The sequence below is a fragment of the Triturus cristatus genome, chromosome 5_2, assembly GCF_964204655.1.
Source record: "Triturus cristatus chromosome 5_2, aTriCri1.1, whole genome shotgun sequence".
Taxonomy (NCBI): Eukaryota; Metazoa; Chordata; class Amphibia; order Caudata; family Salamandridae; genus Triturus; species Triturus cristatus.
The window spans coordinates 137,746,816-137,769,247 of NC_140588.1; the positions used below are offsets into that span (position 1 = coordinate 137,746,816).

The window sequence follows — 22,432 nt, forward strand, 5'->3', positions numbered from 1 at the left end:
ATTCTGGATGTGGAACCCCTCTTTTGCAGAATTTACTGCCCACATCATACTGTGGCGGCGGTACATCAATGATATTCTCTGCATTAGGCAGAGGGAGACATCCCTGCTACATCGATTCTTAGAAATGCTGGACAAAAATCCATGGGGCATGAGAACAACCTACAACTTTTCTAAGAAAGAGATCAACTTCTTGGACTTAACCCTCTATATCAAGGATAACATCTTGCACAGCAAGCTCCATAGGAAAGAAACTGCTGCAAATTCAATTCTCAGAGCAGACAGCTGCCACCCCAAACATAATGTCAGAAACATCCCGAAAGGGGAATTCCTAAGGACTCGCAGAAACTGCAGTGAGGACCAAGTATTCATGGAGGAAGGTCAAGACAGCATATCGAGACTGGAACAACGAGGCTATGACCACCAAACACTGACTCATACCCTTACTACAGTATCCAAGATAGAACGTAAGAAAACCCTCAAACCAAAAGAGAAACGAGAGAACGACAAAATGATCAGGTTCATCACGGACTTCCACAACGGCTATTAACACATAAGACAGACACTTAAACGACATTTGAACATCTACGACCCCCTCCAGAAATGACCTTCCAGAGAGTGCCCAATCTAAAAATACTATGCAGATCCGAGTACGAAGACAAGAGAAAACAGACGACTACCTTCCTAACTAGACCACCTGGCTTCCATACATGTCAGAATTGCAGTATATGCAAACTCAGCATTACCAAAACAACGCAGGTAAAAATACCACAAAGAAAAGCCTTCACAATCAAAGAATGGATAGACTGCAACAGTAAATGTGTGGTTTACGTCATCTTCTGCCCCTGCAATCGGCCATACATTGGGAGCACAATTCGTCCGTTAAGGATTCGCATACAGGAACACTCCAGAAATATATATAAACACAATACTGGCCACCCATTGACAGAACATTTCCACCTTACACACCCGCACAAGAAAGACTGCACCTTTTTTGGACTTGAAGTGGTACACCAAGCCAAATGCGGTGGAGATCGCAAATTGAAACTAAGACGAAGGGAAAGCAAACTTATCCTCATGTACAACACAGTCACACTGGGACTTAATAAGGATGCAGAAATGCATGTGTGGCTGGCAAATGACTAAACTGTATGTTCATGATGGTAGATATCTGATACACAAATGCCTGCCTTAAGAAATTCACACCCCAGATGATCTTTACCACCAGGACTCCATGTTGGTTAATCTGGAAGGGGGTATACCCTTCTTATATCTCCCCATCTGCAATCAGAAAGATCGATATCTGGGACTGTTTAGACATATGGCTTCCACTCTGACCTAGAATTTTACTTTACCTAGATAGCCATGTGTGAACACATGGAGTACTATTTTGGACGCATATGAATGTATTTTAAATTCTCCTATTTCAAAATGGTGCCCACAATTAGGTAGCTGGTCCAATGTAATCACCCCATCTTAAGACCTAGACTGGTATTCCCTGCTGGCTCACCCAAAAGGCACCATACATCCGTATATCGCCTAAGCCACATCAACCAAGGTGATAAATATGCCCGAGTTTCGGATGCAACATATATGCGGTTCAGATTTTACTTTATCGAGATAGCCAAACATGATTATGAGAGGAAGTACCTCATGTGCACATTAAAGGAATTCTTAAACCCCATTCCAATAGTGTGCCCGCAATCCGGAAGCCGACCCGGAAATGCTTGCTTATTCCCCCGGATACAGTCAGCCTCAGCCACAGTACTTAAGGACCCCGGCTCCTTGGGTCTGCTGATACCGACTGAAAAATGCTGATACGAGGGCACTATGCCAAAGATTCAACTTGAGTTAAGATTCTGAGCGACACATAGACTTCGTACCGACACATAGAGGCCCTGGTCTGGTATAATTACGTCAGCAATCCTGCTGACCTCCTCCTATGCCTTTCTTCCCTTTCAGGAACTTATTACACACCATAAACAAGGAACCATCCAGCCCAGAATATTACTCTCTACGGTAAGCGTGGAACCTTTGCACGCCACGAGGACACTGAGAGCTTTAGAGCACCCCCATATAACCTAAATGTAAATACGATTCCCACCTACTGATAACAGTCAATCCGGTTACCATGCACTCTCTAGCACGCCGTCTCTTGTCACACTGCACCGACTACATACGAAGTTCGCCTTTATTGCAAAATAATTTTAATCCTTTCCTCACCAAGGCACCCCAATAAATTGAACCATAAGCACCGATTCCGGAATGGATTTTACTGGCTTAGTTCACGACAAACCCAGACACCTCCGATCGTAAGAAACTCTTCTGTTGAAATGCCCAACTAACTCGAGTACTCCTTCTCCCCCCCCCTTTTTTCATTCCATAATCCTCCAATACTGAACATGAAACGCGATCATCAACCGGTTATGACACTGTGTAAATATAACATTTCCTATTATTACCGATGTGTGACTCTGAAACCTTTAGGACATGACGCAAAAATCATCTATGATACCCTGTAAATATAACCTTCTTCTTACCTTTCCTATTGTCACCTATGTGAAATTACGAAACACGTACAATATGACGCAATAATTTATAACGTGATGTATTACAATTTATTTCCAAACTTTACATTGCTGCTGGCATATGCAAATATTTCATGTCTAATTAATTATGCCTACAACGGTACTTATTCAAACTCTTTTCTTGCATGCTCCCTGTATTTCTTGTTCCTGTCTTGTTCCTGTCTTGTGCGCTCTCTCTGCCACAACAATTCTCTTTCTTTCGCCTTGTCTTCTTCACGGTCTGATCCCTTTTCTCTTTCTCTTCTTATTGTCTCTCCCTTCCTGTCCCACTCGCAAACCTCCCTTTGTTTCGCTACTCACATGCCCTACTCTATGCCACTCTCTCACCTGGGCCACACTAGGGGGCATATTATCAAGACAGGCGATAAAATTATCGCCGCTTTAGCGGCAGAAAACTGCCACTGACACGGCGATAATGGGCTTGATAATATGCTCTATGGAATTCCAATTGAAGCCCATGTTAAATGTGAAGGACATCTAACATGGGCTTCAATTGGAATTCCATAGAGCATATTATCAAGCCCATTATCGCTGTTTTAGCAGCAGTTTTCTGCCGTTAAGGCGGCGATAATTTTATCTCCTGTCTTGATAATATACCTCTAAAATCCTATATTCTGTATTCTTATCCTGCGCGCCTTTTCCCTTTAAAATCACCTTCTCTCTCCCTACTCTTTCCTCCCTTCACAAACTGCCCTGACCCATAATCGTTCCAATCAATGTCCCGTCTTCTGCTGATGCCCTACCCAAAATACTCCACGAACAAAATTATGTATTTCCTCACCGCCCGGTCTCCTTTCACGATTTATGTTTCCGTCATTTTTTTATTGTATAATCACTGCAAATAACACACATACACCGCACATATTATGTTTTCATCAGGGTTTTTTTTATGTTGTTTGTCATGTGTTCCCCACTATATGATGTTGAATATCATTCGGAATGTATGGTCAAAATGTACAGCCCTGAGGAAGCCCCAGACCGGATCGCGGTGTAAACGGGGCGAAACACGTGTTGGCTGTCACTCTTCTCTTACTCTGTGACTCAAAGCTGTGAAAACAAGTCACAAACACGGAAAAATTAACAATTAAAAACCTTTATTCTGCACACCTTGTATTGGAATTTACTCCAGGAAAAAGAAAACTTGTTAAAGCTTGTCCAGACATTCAATTGGAACTACTTTTCGGGATTAGGGGGTTAGGGGTCTCCCCCTGTCACGGACAAGCATCATCACTACTCTTTGCTCTACCAAAACAGCTAGTAAGGGTTCGGGACCGATTACCCCTCTATTTCCTACAATATATGTATATATATGCACTCCTGGAGAGCCTCCAGCGCTGACGGCAGTGGTACGCGTTCGGGTGAGGCACCCCACAATCAACGCGAGAGACACGCACACCAGTGATACAGATAAATCCAAAGAATGTATTCAATTAATCCAATGATCCATAGCAATGTGCAGAATGGAAAACATCTTACATGTTTCGGCGTGCCAGACACATTGATCAGTCAACTGGTCGTAAGTTGCTTGTGTTCCAGTTCAGGGAGGACCTTGCTTGGCAGTTCGGGCTAGACTGTTCCGATTGGAGCAGGGTCAAGACTGATTTGCATATAGCTGGGTCAAAACTGAGGTGGTATGGTGTGCAAAATCACAATGGATTGTGGTGCTGCCCCAAGTAATTTCCAATCGCTGAGATTATTCAAGCATTTCACTTTTTTGTATCCAATTTATGATAGCTAATATTTCTGGTGAGATAGCGGCACACTTCTGCATATACATTTATCTGTTATGCATACAGGCCACAATTTTATGAGGGCACAAATATGATTTGCAGCTGCAGAGAACTATTGTTCCTGTTTTTTTATGACAGGTCTGACTTACTTACTTTCACAAGTTCCTCATAACTGTGTGTAGAGTCAATTTACAAGAGAACTTGTGGTTGTTTTGAAACATGCACCATTTGGCCTTATTTATTTATGTGGGCAAAGTCTTCCAACCTACTCTGTAAATCTCATTCCTATTGAATGTTAAGTGCAATAAAGGACGGACATTTGAGCCCAAGCTAAAAATAGTTCAAAAGCTGCAACTGATCCCACAGAACCAAGGCTGGTCTGTCCGTACAGGGCATCTGGCTTTTCCCTGGGAGGCTGGAAGGGTGGGGCCATTTTTGTAGCTATGCAGCAGTTTTGAAAGCAATCCCTGCAGGGATCCTTGTATATCCAGTAGTTTTCAGGCAACAATAAAAGTGTCAAGATCTGAGGTTTGTCCAGTGGCAGTTTTGACTCATCTAAGGGAGTGCAGAGGGTTAATATGCCTGCTGCAGAGGATGTGTACCTTGAAGATCATAGAACAGTATTTTATGTGCATAGCTTAGTGGGTTACTAATTTTGTCACAGAGAGCCTCTTATTACTGTGCAGTTCATAAGTTACAATCATAATCTAACACAGTGAACTATGAATTGTCAACAGAGTGCTGCATGAAAACTACCTGGCACAGGTCAGAACGCTATGCTTTTTTCCAAGTCTTTAATTTTCCATTTGTTTGGGTAGGAATAAATTCTTAGTAGTAAAGCCAACCCTAACCACTGTGTTACATTCTGAATACTGAGGCTGTGCTTCTCCTGACCAAGCGCTCTTGAAAAATGCCTACTAGTATGGATGACATGAATCGTACACCTTGTGGTCCCCTTTGTCTTATGTAACATTTTCTATACACTGATTTACACAAATATGATTAATTGTCCAAGTATTTATGTGTGATGTAAAGTGCTCTGACACCTTACACTGGTATGAGAGGCACAATGAAACAGATGAAGTACATGTGAGAGAGGAGCTATGGAGCGATGACGGGCACTTTGGAGGGTGATACTGAGGGAATCGTTGAAGAGCCCCAATGAAGATTATTGAATCAGGAATTCACCAAGCTCCGCAGCGAAGCCACAGACATCACTCCCTCCCAGGACCTCTGCAACAAGTTCGGATCATACTTACACCTGAAGATCAAAAACCTCTATGACAACTTCAACAACCTCACACCTGACTCCGCAGCAACCCCACCCTCTGGCAATGCCAACCAGCCCACTATCGCCTCCTGGACCCCAGTCACGACCATGAGAGGCATCCACTCAGGGGCTCCCACTGACCCCTGACCTCCTCACATCTATCACAGAGCCGCCACCGCCATTGCACCCGAACTACGACGCACCATCAACACCACCTTCAAGACCGGCACCTTCCCCGATGACTGGAAATGCACAGAAGTTAGGCCCCTGCTCAAGAAGCCCTTAGCAGACCCCACGGACATCAAGAACTACCAGCCCATCTCGCTCCTCTCCTTCGCGGTGAAAGTCACTGAGAAGACCGTCAACGCAGAACTAACACGGTTCATCAAAGATAACGCCATCACCTGCGCGACCCCACTATTCGTGCTGACTTGATTAAATCCTTGCAACGGTATTTTGAGGAGAATGTGGGGTCTGTCCCGTTGGCCATTTCCCTGTGGGAGGCTTTCAAGACTGTGCTTAGAGGGGAGGCCCTCTCCTTTATTTCCCATGCCCGGAGGCGCGCACAGGAGGAGGTGACCCGGGTGGAGGCCGAAATCACTGAACTGGAGGGTGATCTGGGGAGTGGGGTGACTGACGCTGCGCTGCACGTTCTACACCTTAAGCAGGCGGCTTATAGGTCCCTCGTCACGGAGGCGGCCAGGGGCCTCAGCAGAGAGCAACAGGGGCGATTGTATGATGTGGGTGATAAGGCTGGTAAGTTGATTGCGTGGTTGGATAGGAAGGAGAGAGCTAATCGTGTGGTCCCGCTGATTGAAAGAATGGATGGTGTACGTGTCACTGAGCCGGAAGGCATTGTCTCTTGCTTCGCGGATTATTTCCGCGAGGTATATTCCCCGGTTTCTCCCTGCCCGGAGGAGGATTCCCATGCCCTGCTGCGTGACATCGCGCTGCCCTCCCTCTCAATGGAGGACAGGGAGTTGATGGATGCCGCCCCCACCTCGGACGAAATTGCCCTCGCCATCCGCTCGGTCGCTTCTGGCAAGGCCATGGGCCCGAACGGCATTCCTATCGAGTTGTATAAATTGCGACCGGACGTACTGGCACCCCACCTCCGCGCTATGTTCCTTGCGGCTCACTCGCGGGGCTCCCTTCCGCCGGACCAGCGTCTGGCTACCATCGTGGTTATCCACAAGGAGGGCAGACCGCGAGACCGGGTTACATCCTACCGGCCTATCTCGCTCTTGAACGCGGAGCCTAAAATCCTCGCCAAGGTGCTCGCTAACCGGCTGGTCGGCGTGGTGGGCGATTTGGTCCACCAAGACCAGTCCGGCTTCATTCCCCATCGCAATACGGCCCTTAATCTGCGGCGCTTGCACGGGGTGCTCGCGCGTGTTCCGTTCGTGCGGGAGCCGGCCATTTTGGCGTCCCTGGACGCCACCATGGCGTTCGACACGCTCGAGTGGCCCTACATCTGGGCGATGTTGGCGAAATTTGGATTTGGCCCGGGATTCATCAGTTGGGTCAAATTGTTGTACTCGGACCCATTGGCACAGGTGGTGGTGAATGGTCGAGTCTCGGCCCCATTCGTGCTGGGACGGGGCACGCGACAGGGTTGTCCCCTGTCGCCGCTCCTTTTTGCATTGGCCCTGGAACCCCTGGCGGAGTGGCTGCGGTGGCACCCTTCCATCCGAGGTCTCCGTTGGACCCCCGAGTATGAGGACCGCGTGTCCCTCTACGCTGACGATATCCTTTTGTACTTAGCCTCCCCGCGCAAATCACTGATTGCCCTGGTCGATGTTCTGCGCTCCTTTGGCCGTAATTCAGGTCTTGTCATTAACTGGGCTAAATCCTGTGTCTATGTGCTTTCCGGGGAGGCTCCTGTCCTCCCTCGGGGCTGTCCGATCCAGATTGCCTCGCAGGGATTTCGATACCTGGGGGTCTATATTACGCTGGACCCGGTGGCCCGCTACGAGCGAAACTTGCTTCCCCCCCTCCAGCGCTTGAAGGAGGACGTCGCGCGCTGGCGGCGCTTGCCGCTTTCGCCGCTCGGCCGGGCGGCACTGTTCAAGATGATGTCATTGCCACGCTTTTTGTACGCTCTCCAGAACACTATGGACTTGGTCCCAGCGCGCTACTTCCGTGAGGTGGAAAGCTTACAGCGCCGTCTGTTTTGGGATGGGAGGCCACGTATAGCCCTGGCAAAATTGACGCTCCCGTGGTACGACGGAGGGATTGCCCTCCCGGATATTAAGCGGTATTACTGGGCCTCCCAGTTAGCTGCAATTAATCACGGCTTCTATGGGCCCGCCCTAAACCCGGCATTTGAAATGGACAAAATGCTCCTACCCGGTGGCGACTACAACCGAGCGCTCTATACTAGCGTGCCCGATTCCCGCTTGACGGGACCCACGCGTGTCATGGTGCGAGTATGGCACGCGGCTAATGCAGCTATGGGATGGAAGGACCGTTTGACCCGGGCGTCACCGTTGTATGCGTCGGAGAGGCTTGGCTCTTTGTGGACCTCGAAGGGCTTCGAGAGGTGGGACATGATAGGCATCAGTACAGTGGGAGATCTCTGGACGAGGGGAGGATTCAAGACATTCGAGACGCTGCAGGCGGAGTTTCAGCTGCAGGGCAGTGAATACTTTCGCTACCTGCAGGTCCGTCACGCACTGGGTTCCGTCTTCCCAGACGTGGCCTCCATCCCGGAGTCCTCCCCCCTGGAGGATAGAGTGCTAGATGGCCACGTTCCGGACAGCACGATCTCCCTCATTTATAAGAAATTGATAAATGACCGCTCGGGCCTACTGACTGGCCTCCGCGAGGCTTGGGTTGCCGATGGGCTGGAGTTGGACGACGAGGACTGGATTTCCGCGGTGGCCTCTCCGAAGGAGGTGGCCATCCCGGCTCGCCTTCGCTTCGTCCAGCTTAAGATACTCCACCGGGTGTATATGACGGGGCCAAGGCTTCAGCGTATGGGCTATGCCGAGGATGGATTGTGTAAGCGTGGGTGTGGTGCCTTGGCGACTTTTTTACACATTCTGTGGGAATGTCCGAAGGTGGAGCGATTCTGGCGTGGTGTGCATGAGGTTCTGCGAGCGGTTACACATGTCGCGCTGTTGCCTGAAGCGAGGAGATGCCTGCTGAATGTGTGGGAACCGACTGATTACTCGGTTCCGCAGACGCGATGGGTGACTCTGGGATATATGATAGCTAAACGTGACATTGCTCAGCTGTGGGGATCTCAGAGACCCCCGGCGGTGTCGGCTTGGAAAGAACATATGGATTGGTGCATGTTCCGAGAAAAGGTGGTATATGTGGCGCGGGGTAAGCCTGGGGCATGGGTGAAGATATGGGGCCCCTGGAACGCTTACCGCGGGGGTATTTGCGAGCCGCCGTTGTTGCCTCCCGCTTCACCAGCTCCATCCCCATAGTTGACCCCCTCCCTCAGCCCTGGGCACATTGTTCTCCCAGTCCCGGATCAGTTTCCCTCCCCCTCTCTGGATTTCTTTGGATGGTTGGGGTTCCCCACTTGAGGAGCACGTGTTGTCATTTTCGATTGTGGGTTGCCTTGCGGGTGTGGTTTTATGTTGTTGTGTTGTATAAAACGAAACCGTATTGTGGGTTCAGAGTTATGTGGCCCGCGTTGTTGATACCTCCTGCTTTATCGTCTATGCAAAGCCAAGTGCCTTATTGTATGTATGTCATTTGCTTTTGTCACTTTAGCGGCCGGCCGGAAGGTTGTAGGCCCATACTTGTATATATTTGAGATTGCAATAAACGGTTTCAAAAAAAAAAAAAAAAAAAAAAAAGATAACGCCATCCTTGACCCTTCTCAATCCGGATTCCACAGCAACCACAGCAGCGAGACCGCCCTCCCTGCCGCCACAGACGACATCTACACCCTCCTTGACAAAGACCACACTGCAGCTCTGATTCTACTCGACCTGTCGGCAGCATTCGATACAGTGTCCCACTGCACTCTCACAACCAGACTACACAACACCAGCATAAGAGGAACGGCCCTCGACTGGATCCAATTGTTCCTCAGCAACAGAAGCCAAAGGGTCAGACTTCCACCCTTCCTCTCTGAACTGACGGAAATCAACTGCGGAGTCCCACAGGGATGATCGCTCAGTCCAACCCTCTTCAACATCCAATTGCCCCCTTTGCCGCCATCATCCGACAGCATGGCCTCAGCATAGTATCCTATGCTGACGACACCCAGCTCATCATCTCCCTCACACAGGACCTCACCACCACCAAACTCAACTTCCAGGAAAGAAAGCAACACGTCACAGCCTGGATGAGCAACAGCTGCCTAAAGCTCAACTCGGAAAAGACTGAAGTCTTCATCCTCTGAACCACCCTATCAGCATGGAACAACACTTGGCAGCCCCCGACCCCCACAGACCACGCCAGAAACCTCAGTATCGTACTCAACTCCTCCCTCTCCATGAACCGACAGGTCAACACCATCGCCTCCAGCTGTATCAACACCCCCGCATCCTCCATAAGACCTTCAAATGGATCTGCTGACCCCCCCCCCCCCTCCCCAGTGCCTTGAGACCCTCACGGGTGAGTAGTGCGCTTACAATTCCCTGATTGATTGATTGAATCCTGGTGCAGTCTAAGGTCATCATTTACTAAGCCTTAAAAGCTAATATAATTGAATATAGAATGGAAAATGTGTTTTAGAATGCACCATTTTTGCCCAAATTTTCTTGGTGGGAGGACACCCTCGAATCCTCCTTTTCGGGGTCAGGCTCGCTCGCTGACCTCACCATGCATCGTACCAGGGCTGGTCTGACAAAATTTGCCAGTGCTGCTTTGGGTTCCTATTCCGGCCCTGTATAGAACTCTGAGAATGCTGTCACTTAACAAAACGTGTAGTGAGGTCACAAAAAGGAAGGAAATTGCTAAACTTTCACATGCTTGAGATCTTTTACATAGTTCACAGTAATATGCTCCACTAAATCCATACTGCAGCCTCTTTTGATGTACATTATAAGATTTGCCCAACCTTTATGAGTTTACTTATATAAGTTATGAGAGGAACAAGACCAAGTTTGATGTCACACAACACCTACTCCCCCTCCTAATGGAGATAGATGCTGCTGTTGGATTTTACCTCACGTCAAATAATTTCACCTACAACTATTACCTATAGCTTGTTAGGGGTGAGTAAACCCCCCCCCCCCAGTGTCGGCGCCTTCATTTTTAAAAAGTTCACTCTTACAAAACATTAATCACAGCTTTGGAAAAAGTAATTGAACTCAAAAAGACACTGACACTTTCATTGCTTTTAAACTGAGTCCTGCTTTTATTGCCTGTACCAGCAAATGCGACTAGAACACAGTTGAATCAGTGAAATATCAAAGTGCTTTCTTTTTTTTTTTTTTTGTTTGCTGAAGATTGCATCTTTTGGAATTATCCAGGATAGAATAAAGAAATCAATACACAGTATATCTCTATTAAACCCTTGCTATCTTCATAGTGCAAAACCAGAATCACGATTATTTACAAGCTGTCTCTACAAGATTAAGCTGTCCTTTATCCCTACAGACGTCACTCTTTTTTAACCAGCAGAAAAAATGTAACAGCACATTGTTTCTTTCACATGTTTTTTACGCTCCGCTGAGAAAAAAAAACATTAAAGTGCACAACGTTTTACTATTTTGTTTTAACCATGCCACACCTTTTATAGAACACTGGATGCTTTCTACAGCTACAGAACCAAGTTTTCCTGGCGTTTTATTCTAAATGCCAAAACTACCCCTCCTTCCCTCACCAAGTCTATCAAGGTACCATTATAAGACGAGCTAGATCAAAATGCCACAGGCGTGTGCCCATCAAGTATGCCACTACAATATCCCATGGAATATATCACATAGAAAAACATATTGCATCCACTAAATCAACCTAACCACTACATCGAACGGTAAGTCTAGGTAAGTAGATGCAGAGTCAAGAATAGTAAGCATATAGTTACTTTGACAATGTAGTCAGTGCTTAAAATGGAAAAAAAGAAGTGCAGATACTCTGTACCAGAGTACCTGCTTGTTTCTGAGAAGTGCCCGTACTCTCCTATTAAAAAGTATTATGTCTCTCTTAGGAAGTGCAGGTACTCTCCCTCTCAAAATAACAAAGTGCTGGTACTCCGTACCGCCCAGTACCGGCCCATTCAAAGCACTGGATGTAGTGAAGTACGATGTAGAAGATGCAATCATTTTGTAGGTTGACTGCATGGACCTCAATACAGTGTTATACAACTGATGCCAGAACTAGTGCCCAGTGTTTTGACCATTAAAGCTGTCCGAGTCCCACTGTCCAAGTTCTCTTGAAGTAGTTTCATTTTCTATGCTTTCCCAGAAAATTGGAGAAGAGACATAGAAACACTTAAGGAAAACACAATTTACCAATGTAATTCGAGTACTCGAAATTCAGGAAGGGTGTATTTTCACAAGCACTGGCTGGCATACAGTCGGCAGAGGGGAAATATGCCAATGAGCAGAAAACACTGGGGGACATAGACAGGTGGAAAGCTTCACCAGATAGTTCCCCCAGATTGACTGCACCACTGATATTCCAGCTCTGAAATTAACACAGCACTGTCCTTTACAATGCTCTTCAAAATTTAGGGAACATTTGTTATTATCATCTTCAAAATACGTACATCTTTTCAGGCTGTTGCCTAAGTGGAGAAACCTGAAAAGGAGAAATGGAGCAAGTGAATCATCACACTAAAACTAAATTTTTTAGATTTATTTTCTACAAAATCTTTTGCTGCAAAGTTTTTTTCTCGTAATCCACACAAAGGCTCTGCAAAGCTTTGGAGTTTTGTAGAAAACCTCATGAAATTTGGGGAGAAAAATCTTCTTAACTTTGCACACGCATAACTGTAATGGAACAGATGCCAAAGAAAGCATATAGAGAGCTGAAGTTCTGCTGGGTGGTGTTCCAACTCAGCAGTATTTGAAAGTTACCAAAATGTGCCATAACTGCAAAAATGGCACATTCTGAAATGTTTACTTCTGCATTATTATTGATACCTGTAAGGGGTTGGAAATAACAGGATGGAACCAGAAGATGGTATGAAATAAGTGTAGCTAACACTCTCATTATCTTAAAACACAATTGCAGCAACTTTACTAGAAGGTAGACCTGATTTATATTCTGTACTCATTTAGAGACATGAATCAATTCCAGATTCTAGATGAAGTAATAATGTTGTCATATGGTATTGTGCCTAGATATAGTATTTTGCTCAAACACATGAGGAAGGACTTGTGGTAACAATGTTGCTGCTTAGTTTTTCACAGTTAATTAACTTAATTTAAGTTAATTAATTTAATTTCCAGCATCAAAAAAATGACAGAAATCATTCATGGTATTTCCATAGCACTCAAATTGGGTGGCAACTGAAGGAATGAAGGGGCAATCGAATTGCTGAACAGTTCCCCTATTTATAGCTATATTATCGATTGATAGCCTTCTTAGATGTAGAGACAAAATATTTTGCAGCTTTGTAGTTACAAGATTTGGAATCATGGGCAAATGAACAGAAGTTAATACAGTTTCAGCAAACAGGCTAGGACGGCATGGGAACAGGAGCGGCTCTTCCATTAGGACTGAGGAGTGTTGCCCCACTGCCAAAAATGTACCCCAGTAAAGCCCCAGAGAAGAAAAATATAATGGTATTAGAGTTAATGTATTACCATTTTATTTTTCATCCACCCGTCCTGAACTGAGTATCAGGAAGGGGCGGGGTCATTGCTGCAGCAGGAAGAAGTGGTGGGCTGGCTGTGCCCTAAGTTTAAAGTGAGAATGTATTTCTGGCCAGCCATCTTGCAATGGCTGGCCAGACATGCGCACTTTAAAACTCTTTAAAAGAAAGCACAGCCCACCAGTGCTCTTGAGAGCACTGAGAGAGGCCACTACCTCCAATTCTGGTGCTTCTCTCATGCTGGTTACCAACATAAGAGCAGCACCATGATTGGTTAGGGGAATTTGCTGGAGCCTGGAGGAAACAGAGCAGACCAGGACCGGAGCGAGGAGGACGTTGTGCAGCAAGCAAGGTAAGTGTATTTACACTCATCTTACATGCATGCACAGAACGACGACACATTAGCCTCCCCCCACTCTGCCTACTTGCCAGCCTCTGCTGCATGGGACCCATTTCCAACTTGACGACTCTTTCATTATTTATCAGCAAACCCTTTTCCTATCACAGTTTAATATACACATGCTTTGTTGGTTTAGAATCAGCATTCAATACAGCTCTGAGAAAAGAGCGTTGGTTGGAAACTCTCACACTGGGGTATTTCATCAAGACTGCTAAAAGAAATCCTATTATATACTGATACTTGGACTCGCGTTATGATAAGCATTGTTCATCCAGAAAGGTGTAATATAGAGTGGCCTCAAGAAGGGGTGCATCCTTGCACCACTTGAATTTAATCTTTACACTGCTGATTTTCTGGGTGAACTTGACTAGGTAAATGTGCATTCCCAAAACTCGGTGGAAAGCTGATATTGAGCCTATTGAATGCTACCAAAGTTTTCCTATTGAGTAAAACAAAAATCAGTTTGCAGCGATTATTAAACAAATGAAATGATTCATCCTAAACAGGCAAATTGGAAATTAATTTAAATAAAACAAAAATTGTCCTTTTTGGTAAAAAATTGAAGAAAGATCGGCACCTGCAATTTAGATATCCAACTTGCAGCTAACGTTCTGGAATATAAATACTGTTGTGTTCTTTTAGAAGTTTGCTGTTCCCTTTTGGCTGACAAACAGTTGTCAAATCAAAAGTTAGTTGCCTTAGAATAGTATTTCTCTCACTCTACAAGAATCTTTGGGGCATGTCTCTGACTCAAATTTTAAAAGTAATCAGTGCATAGCTACTCCCTACTATCTCCTATGAATGCAAGGTTCTACATGGAGGAGTCGTCAAACTCCTGGATACAACGGTGGCCAACATTTTCAGAAAACCTTTCTGGTTGACCAGAAATGCTACAAGGCCACAAATATACTTGGAATTAGGCTTCAACGAACAAGTAACAGCTGGACAAGTGGCATACAGAAGAACGTGCTTTAAACTCTGGAAATCAAGTGAAGGTACGTTAGACCAAATCATGGCTTGTGCCTATCTGGATGCTTCCTTAAATAATTTGTAAATGAAAAAAGTCTGGGTCTTGCAACTCTCCATAAATGCACTGAAAAAAATCTTAAACAAAAACATGTTCTTACTTTTTCGTCTTCAAGATAAAAGCATCCTTTGAAAGTGTTCACCCGCCTGAATGACTCTTGCCAAAATATATTTTTCCACTTTTAAAGAATTGCAAATTTGTATAAGAGAAGCCAGCCCTGATCTACTTGCATATGTTGTCTTCGCCCCTGATCGGTCTTGAAGTCGCTAGTTTCCTAACAGGTGCGTTAAGACAAAGGAAAAGATTGTCAAAAGTATACGTGAGTCCCTTGTGTCCCTGCCCCATGATGAAATATACATGCTTTAAGTAATGGGTTGACTTATGAGATTTTATTGCGCTATTTTAGCTGTCTACCCATATTTATGTAGTGTATAATCTGCACTTGTGGAGAAGTGTGGCTCAATGATTAGAGTGGCAGACCCTGATGCAGAGGTCTAGCCCAGGACCAGGGTTCAATTCCCTCCCTCAGTGGGTCTTGGGCTCAAAAATTCCACAGACCTGATAATTCTCGCCTCGGTGCCTATTCCAATCATGGAGTGCAACTCTGGTCAATAGCTTGCTTAATCTCCACAATGGCCCCCACAATGCTAAGGATGCCTGGCCTCCACCTTGGGGGTGCCCAGGAGTGGATGCCTCACAGGGAAAGGCAGGATGGGTTCCACAGCAGTATTCGTACAAGTGCCTTGAGACCCTTGCGGGTGAGTAGTGCGCTATACAAGTATCAAATTTATTTACTTTATACGTCTGTTTAAAGCCTAGCCTTTGCACTGTTGAGCAACATTCATTTTATCGTCCGCTATAGCTCTTTTACTTAAAGGTCAGGGATGGCCTAGATAACCATTTTAGAAATTGCACATGGATTATTGGCCTAATTTTACAATCTGTGCATTGTTTTGTTCTTTTTTTAGTACTTTGGTATTGTATCCCTCACGTGCTTTTATGGCCTATTTCGTCTGAAAAAGAATTATTTGACTTGACTCTTGCCAACTATCAGTCTAGCAAAAAGCAACTTTATTGATAAGCATGTTGTTCGAAATTTTTAAAACATAAAATTCATGGTTTACATCCTGGGTGGGCTCCCAACATTGGACTTTATTCCAACATGGATTAGGCAGAGGTCTTCTAACATCTGCAGATTGTCTAATCTTGCTGTAGAAACCATTATCGATATTGGTGCATATGTCCAGCATTACTGAATGCGATGAGAAGTCTGCTGAGACAACCATTAAACCAACTGGACATTCGGACCAGTGTGACTGAATGTCTAAAAGGTGATAACATTTTTAGTTTACATTTACCCAATTTAAGTGTCAATTATAAAATAAGTTTCTATGCTGCTAAACCAATTTAAATAAAGTTTTCTTATAGTTAAACCTGTATCTTAAACTTTTATTTTTTTTAAGTAATTGGAAATGGACTTGCAGCATGATAATATTAATTTATAAAGCAATGATCTTTTTTTACTTCTAATGGTTTTTATTAATTACATATGAATTAAATACATTTGAAAGTGTATGGGCCTGTGTGTGATCTATCTGCCTGTAAACCCGCTTGTCTCCTTTACTGTGATGCCACAATAACCCACAATTTTCATAAGTCATCTCCACCTGATGACCATCACTACAGCAGAAAACATGTTTTTCACCTATTAATCCAGGTGGTAAACACACTGATCAGTTTATCCTCTCTCACACTAATTGAAATGTCTAATTCAACGGAAATCGATATTTTACTCACTATTTCACAATCTTATGAATATTCTTTCATGGGGTATGTTTTTGGTGAGCACTGTCAGCCTTTAAAGAACTGTCAGAATATAATGAAATTGGGTACTGGAAGCTTAGCAAATTTTGAGTAGCTGGAAACTAGAGGACAGAGGGTGGAACTGCTCAAACATTCGAATCTTGCTAGATTTGAAGTTACATATCATAAGAGGGCACCCTAACCACACAACATATGCCACAGTGATGAGAGGGTTAAAACATATTTATCCTTATAAAAAGAGGAAGAGCCTTGATCCAATGAAAAGAATGTACACAGCATAAAAAACTTGTTACTGCAATCCTGATCTAGAGCCGGGTAACAACAGGAAATCGTCCAATTACTAGACAAACTGCTAAATCTGGAGGTGGATCCACTTAAGGTGTTTCCACCACCATAAAAAATAATGTAATACAGAAAGTTTTTGCCTGTGGTTTCTCCTCTAGATTTAGAAAATACTCTAGAAATCTGAAAATGTCTTCCACCCAATTGCCTAAATGAGGGTAACTGCGGCAGTAGGTGACACTTTGTGAAACCCTGAGGGGGACTAGTTCAGAGTGTCACTCAGAAAGTATTAGAGTGTCCCATTATCACACATTTTGATTTTAACAGCAAGACAAGACTGATGTCACCTGCTGTCACTTCAGTTTAACAGGAATTCATACTTTGCCTTTTAACTGTACTCTGAACACGGTTATTCTTTAGAATTGTGTATGCTTGGACACCATGAGGAACTGGAGGAGAATGGTTAGCTTAAGGCATCAATCTAAAATTCTCGAACATTTACTGGCAACAAGACAGAAAATACAACCAATTACCATGCTACTATGTCAAGGGAGAAACTAGAAGACGAACAACCATTGAACACCAGCTGATATGTATCCAGTTAGTTCACTCTTGGTCAAAAGGCCTTTTATGACAAGTTTTGTGTAAAGCGTACATCTCTTCTACATTTTCATTTTTATTCTGCTGCTAGTGTATGTTTGGCTTCATGGCTGATTTTACAGATGTAGTTTCCTAGGCTACTGGCCTCCTAATAAGTTTGAGAAGAAGCTCAGTTTTGCCTTTTTCCTCTGCTCCTCTGATTGTTGCTTCAGTGATGGCTCCTCTTCCTTCTCAAGTTCCTCCAGCTCGGACTGATCAAGAAGTTCAAAATCATCTGCTTCTTCTGTATCTGAGTATTCGCTTTGACTGCTGGCTGGTTGCACATATGCCTCCTGAGCCACCTGCAACTGGTCAGTGGCAGCAGCTGACACAGCAGATACAATGACACCCTCAGCAATGCTACTGACTAGACTGAAGGCTTGCTCATCGGTCAGTGGGAGCAAGAGGCCACCAGCCAAGTGGCTCTCTCTGCTTGACCTGTCTGGGTGCAGCTCCTTTCTCCTTCTGTGCTGGGCTGGAAGGCCAATGCTTGAGTCATCCGTTCCTGAGCCATTGCCCAGCTCCAGATTGGGAAATTCAGCAAGATCTCGAATAAAAGCATCTTCCTGATCACTAGTCCTATCTAAATCTGTAAAATAGAACAGAACATTGATAATTAGTACAGCAAACAAAATAAGGGTCAGTAAAGCACAAACATTGAAGTTAACCTACTTCTCTGAAAAGCATGATAATGAAGGTGCTATGAAGCTGAATGCCTGAGGTTCCACCCACTTGTATGATATAAAGAAGCTTATTATTTGGACAACCTGAATGGATCTCAACATATTAAGGTAATATAACTTAAGATCGCAATTATTAGTTTCAGGAATTATGCTCTTCATTCAACGCATGAACACACCTTTTTCAATTCTGTTCACAGTTCACTCTTCATTTTGTTTCTAAAGTTAGTTGATTTCCAACATGCGTCTTGAGCACTTAGTGTTATCCTTGGCCCTTTCGCAAGTCAAATCATCAAAAGCATATTTACTGATGGATTATCTTTTTTTCAAGAGAACTTTCATATTGAATTGTATTTAAGTTTTATCATATCTGTCTGTCTTCCCGGGTTGATTTTCCACATCTTTACTTCATTCTATAAATACTCAGTCTGAATCTAACACTGTTGGGGCACAAATGTCCCCTGCATGGTGCATATGCGTGTTCCCCTTCCCTGTGTACTGGACTGCATCCATTTGGTATCCTGAAATTCCTTATTTTCGACCATGGCATCATGCTAATCTAGGTACGTGCAGAGGCCTAGGCCTGTCCCTAACATGAGTAGGTCCTTAGCTTGTTCTGTGATCTGAAGACTCACATTTAGCCCGTTCTTAATGACTGACAATGGACTACTGACCCTGTCACAGGAATAGCACATAAAGCATTGGTGGCAGCGTAACATAATTTGGGAATCCATGTAGTGACCAGACCTTTTTAACTCTGTCACTGGGACAGAGGCTTACTGGACCACACATGTGATATTCTGCTTCTATGTGCTTAACCAGTCCTCAGCGTTAATATCCCATGGAGGTGTTATTTGTGTGTATGTGTGTAGTCTGTGTCGCACATGCATCTTGTGTGTGAGTGAGCCAGGGTAATGGAGGTCTGTGGATCTATCTGGATACCCATATCATGTCCTATGCACATGAAGGAGGTGAAGGTTATTTCACAAGACAGTTGAAGTGTATTGATTACATTCCTGAAGCTGGTGGGACAAACCTAGACACAGGCGGATAAAGGCAGTGGAGACAGGATTCCTTCAGAACTTCAAGTAGGCTTTTTGCTTAGCCAGGAACTATGTATTAGTCTTCCTGAACACAGCCATTTGAAAGGTGGCAGGGGTGAGGGCTGGTACTGCAGACTCTAACTCTGTTGTACAAGTTGAGGCAATCTTAGCTTAAGCCTGCTTTATTGTCTTCCCCTGATTACATTTACAGTTTGGCTGAAGACAGCCAGGTGCAGAAACCTCACACCTCTTTGTGCCTGAAGAACAGCCTAGAAAGGACACTTGAGAGAAGAACCACATTAAACTGGTTCCACAGTATCAGACAGTTGTTAGAAATTGGGGTCTCTAGTTGGCAATGGTTTGCACCTTTGTCCAAGTAGGGACCTTTCTTCCTAGTCAGGGTAAGGGGGATACCCTTCTAAAATAACCCCTGCTCACCCCCTTGGTAGCTTGGCAGAAGGAAAAACAGGCTTATCTCAGAGGCAGTGTGTAAAGTATTTGTGGGCACATACAGTAATACAGTCAAAACACTACAAACAGACATCACACCAGTTTAGAAAAACAAGTAATCTTTATCTAAACTAAACAAGACCAAAATGACAAAAATCCACAATACAGTAATCAAAATGTACTTCTTAGAGGGTAAAAACAGTTCTGTCCATAGCAAACTACAGATGTGACACTTTCAATGCAAAGTACCTTGGATGCATCAAAATCCTAAACAACAACAGCCACAAGGAAGATGATGCTTCAGTTCCTTACGTGCAGGGAGTGTTATGCATCGGTTCCTTACTCCAGGGGAGGTGATGCGTCAGTTCCTACCTGCCACACAGGGGAGATGATGCGTTGGTTCCTTACTTTGCGGGGAGGTAATGTGTCAGTTTCTTACTGTGGCCCCGGTGCCCTTGTAGATTTGGCACCCCGGTGTGATGCGTGGGGATTGAGATGCGGCGGTTCTCGATGCTGCAGCAACAGTGCTCCATTGGTCTCTCCAGCCGCTATCCCACAATACATTGGTTCTTGCAGCCGCACAGCAGGGCCTGCGTCACAATCGGTGCGGTGATCTCAGACTTTGTAGATCGGTGCATACGATGCGGCATGCAGCGATTTCTCGAGCTGCGGGCAGGAGCTCCGTCAGTTTCTGAAGCGGCACGATGACGATGCGTGGAAATTCTTCTCGCACCATGGCAATGCATCAGAAACAAGTGCGGATGTGTCGTGCTTCTCGTAGTTGTATCTCTTTTCCAGCTCCCAACAGCAGGAACAACCTCCAGAGGCTCAACTCAGCAACAGGCACCTCTTGGCAAGTCAGAACTCCCAGCAAGGAAGTTCAGGGGAGCTGGTGGTGAAGTATTTCTGTCCCTAAGACTTCAGAACAGGAGGCAAGCTCTACTTCAAGCCCTTGGAGATGTTCATCAAGCAGGGGACACAGCACACAGCAAATGCCTTGTCCTTTCTCTGGCAGAAACAGCCACTGCAGGTCAAACCCAGACAGCACACAGCACTGGGGCAGTACTTTTCCTTCAGTTTCTCCAGCTCTTCTCCTTGTCAAAGGTTCCTCTTGAATTCCAGAAATGATCTAAAGTTCTGGGGCTTTTGGCCCCAATATTTATACAGCATTTCTCCTTGTTCTCTTGTGGCAGAGAGGCTCTGTGCTCAGTCAAAACCAGTTCTGTCCTCTCTGTTCCAGCTTCCCGGCAGGAGGTAGAGACAGCATTGTGTAAGGCAGACCAGACCGATTCAGGTGAAAGGAAATCTCCTCCCCCTACTCTAAATTCAGCCCAGGTCTATTCAGCCCAGCCCTGACTCATCCAGGAAAGGCAGGACATACCTAACACCCCCCCCCCTTCCCCCAGTGGCTGTCTACAGTGAATGTACATCCCCAGCCCTTGTCACTGCAAAACCAGACAGTCAATACACAACCCAGCAGAGGCGCACAGGAAGGCTAAGCAAGAAAATGCCCACTTTCTAAAAGTGGTATTTTCAAACACACAATATAAAAATCATCTTTACCAAAAGATGTATTTTTTATTCTGGGTTCAGGCATACTAAACTCTATTTCTCCATCTTGTCCCCATGGAAAGCTATACTTATAAGATGTTATAAGTAAACTCCCATCCTATCGTATGGGCCAGATAACCATTCAATAGTGAAAAAACAGAAATCAATGTAGTTCACTATCAGGACATGTTACACACATCAGGATATGTCCTACCTTTCACATGCACTGCACCCTGCCCACGGAGGTACCTTGGGCCTACCTTACAGGTGACTCAGATGTACAAAAAGGGAAGGTTAGGGCCTGGATAGTGGGTGCACTTCCCAGGTCGACATGGCAGTAGAGAATGAAAACAGACACTACAGTGGCAGGTCTGAGAATCATTTGAAAGGCTCTTTGTGTGGGTGGCACAATCAGTGCTGCTGGCCCACTAGCAGCATATGACTTTAGGCCCTGGGCACACACAGTGCACTCTACTACGTACTTAGTAGTAAGTCAAATAAGACAATTATGGAAACACCAATCCATAGTCACAATTTAAAGTGGGAGTACTTGCACTGTGGCCCTGATCAGCAGTGGTAAAGTGCCCAAAGCATCTAGACTAGCAAAAATGAAACCCAGCACACAGCAAAATCTCAGGAGGCAGAGGCAAAACTACAGGGGAAAACCACGCCAAGGATGCCAGGTCTAACAACAGTGAATACATATCTCCTGTTTTTCCTCTATAAAAGTGGTATACCACAGCTCCAATTGCTGATCCAAGTCATCTATGGCCAAGGAAGTGTGTGCTCCACAGAGTACTCAGAAAACGCATGTGCAACCATGGCTTGTGCCTGCATGATAACCAGTCTCTGAGAAGTATGGAAAATCACCAGATGTCTGGGTCTCTTGTTGAAGGAGCTGTTTACCTGTCCTAAAGCACCTAGATGCCAGCAAGCCTCTGTAGAGATGGAAGGAGCCTGCCAACCCTGCAGAGCATTGTTTTTCTATGCCAGTTCATGCCAGGAACTGTAACTTTGTGACTACATTTGCCGAGGGCTCATCAGGCCTGTGCTGTTTCCAAATCTGCCAGTGCAAGACTACAATAACCGGCTGACAGTTGGCTTGTGCATGGCTATGCTTGCCTGAGTTGCAATAGACCTTTGCATGGCTGTAACTGCCAAGTAACATGAATCATGATAGGCTTGTGTATGGCCACAACTGTTAAATGTGCAGACCCATCTT

The 22,432-nt window shown here is 45.0% G+C and overlaps 1 protein-coding gene across 1 annotated transcript in view; it reads right to left on the reverse strand.

Annotated features, from left to right (window-relative positions):
* Window positions 1-15,791: 15,791 nt before the first annotated feature.
* Window positions 15,792-22,432, reverse strand: part of RETREG1 (reticulophagy regulator 1) — a 576,354-nt gene continuing 569,713 nt past the window's right edge. The window contains exon 9 of the mRNA XM_085606905.1: window positions 15,792-18,075. Within this exon, the coding sequence (XP_085463031.1) occupies window positions 17,585-18,075 (491 nt within the window). The 3' untranslated portion in view covers window positions 15,792-17,584. The remainder of the gene's footprint in view (window positions 18,076-22,432) is intronic.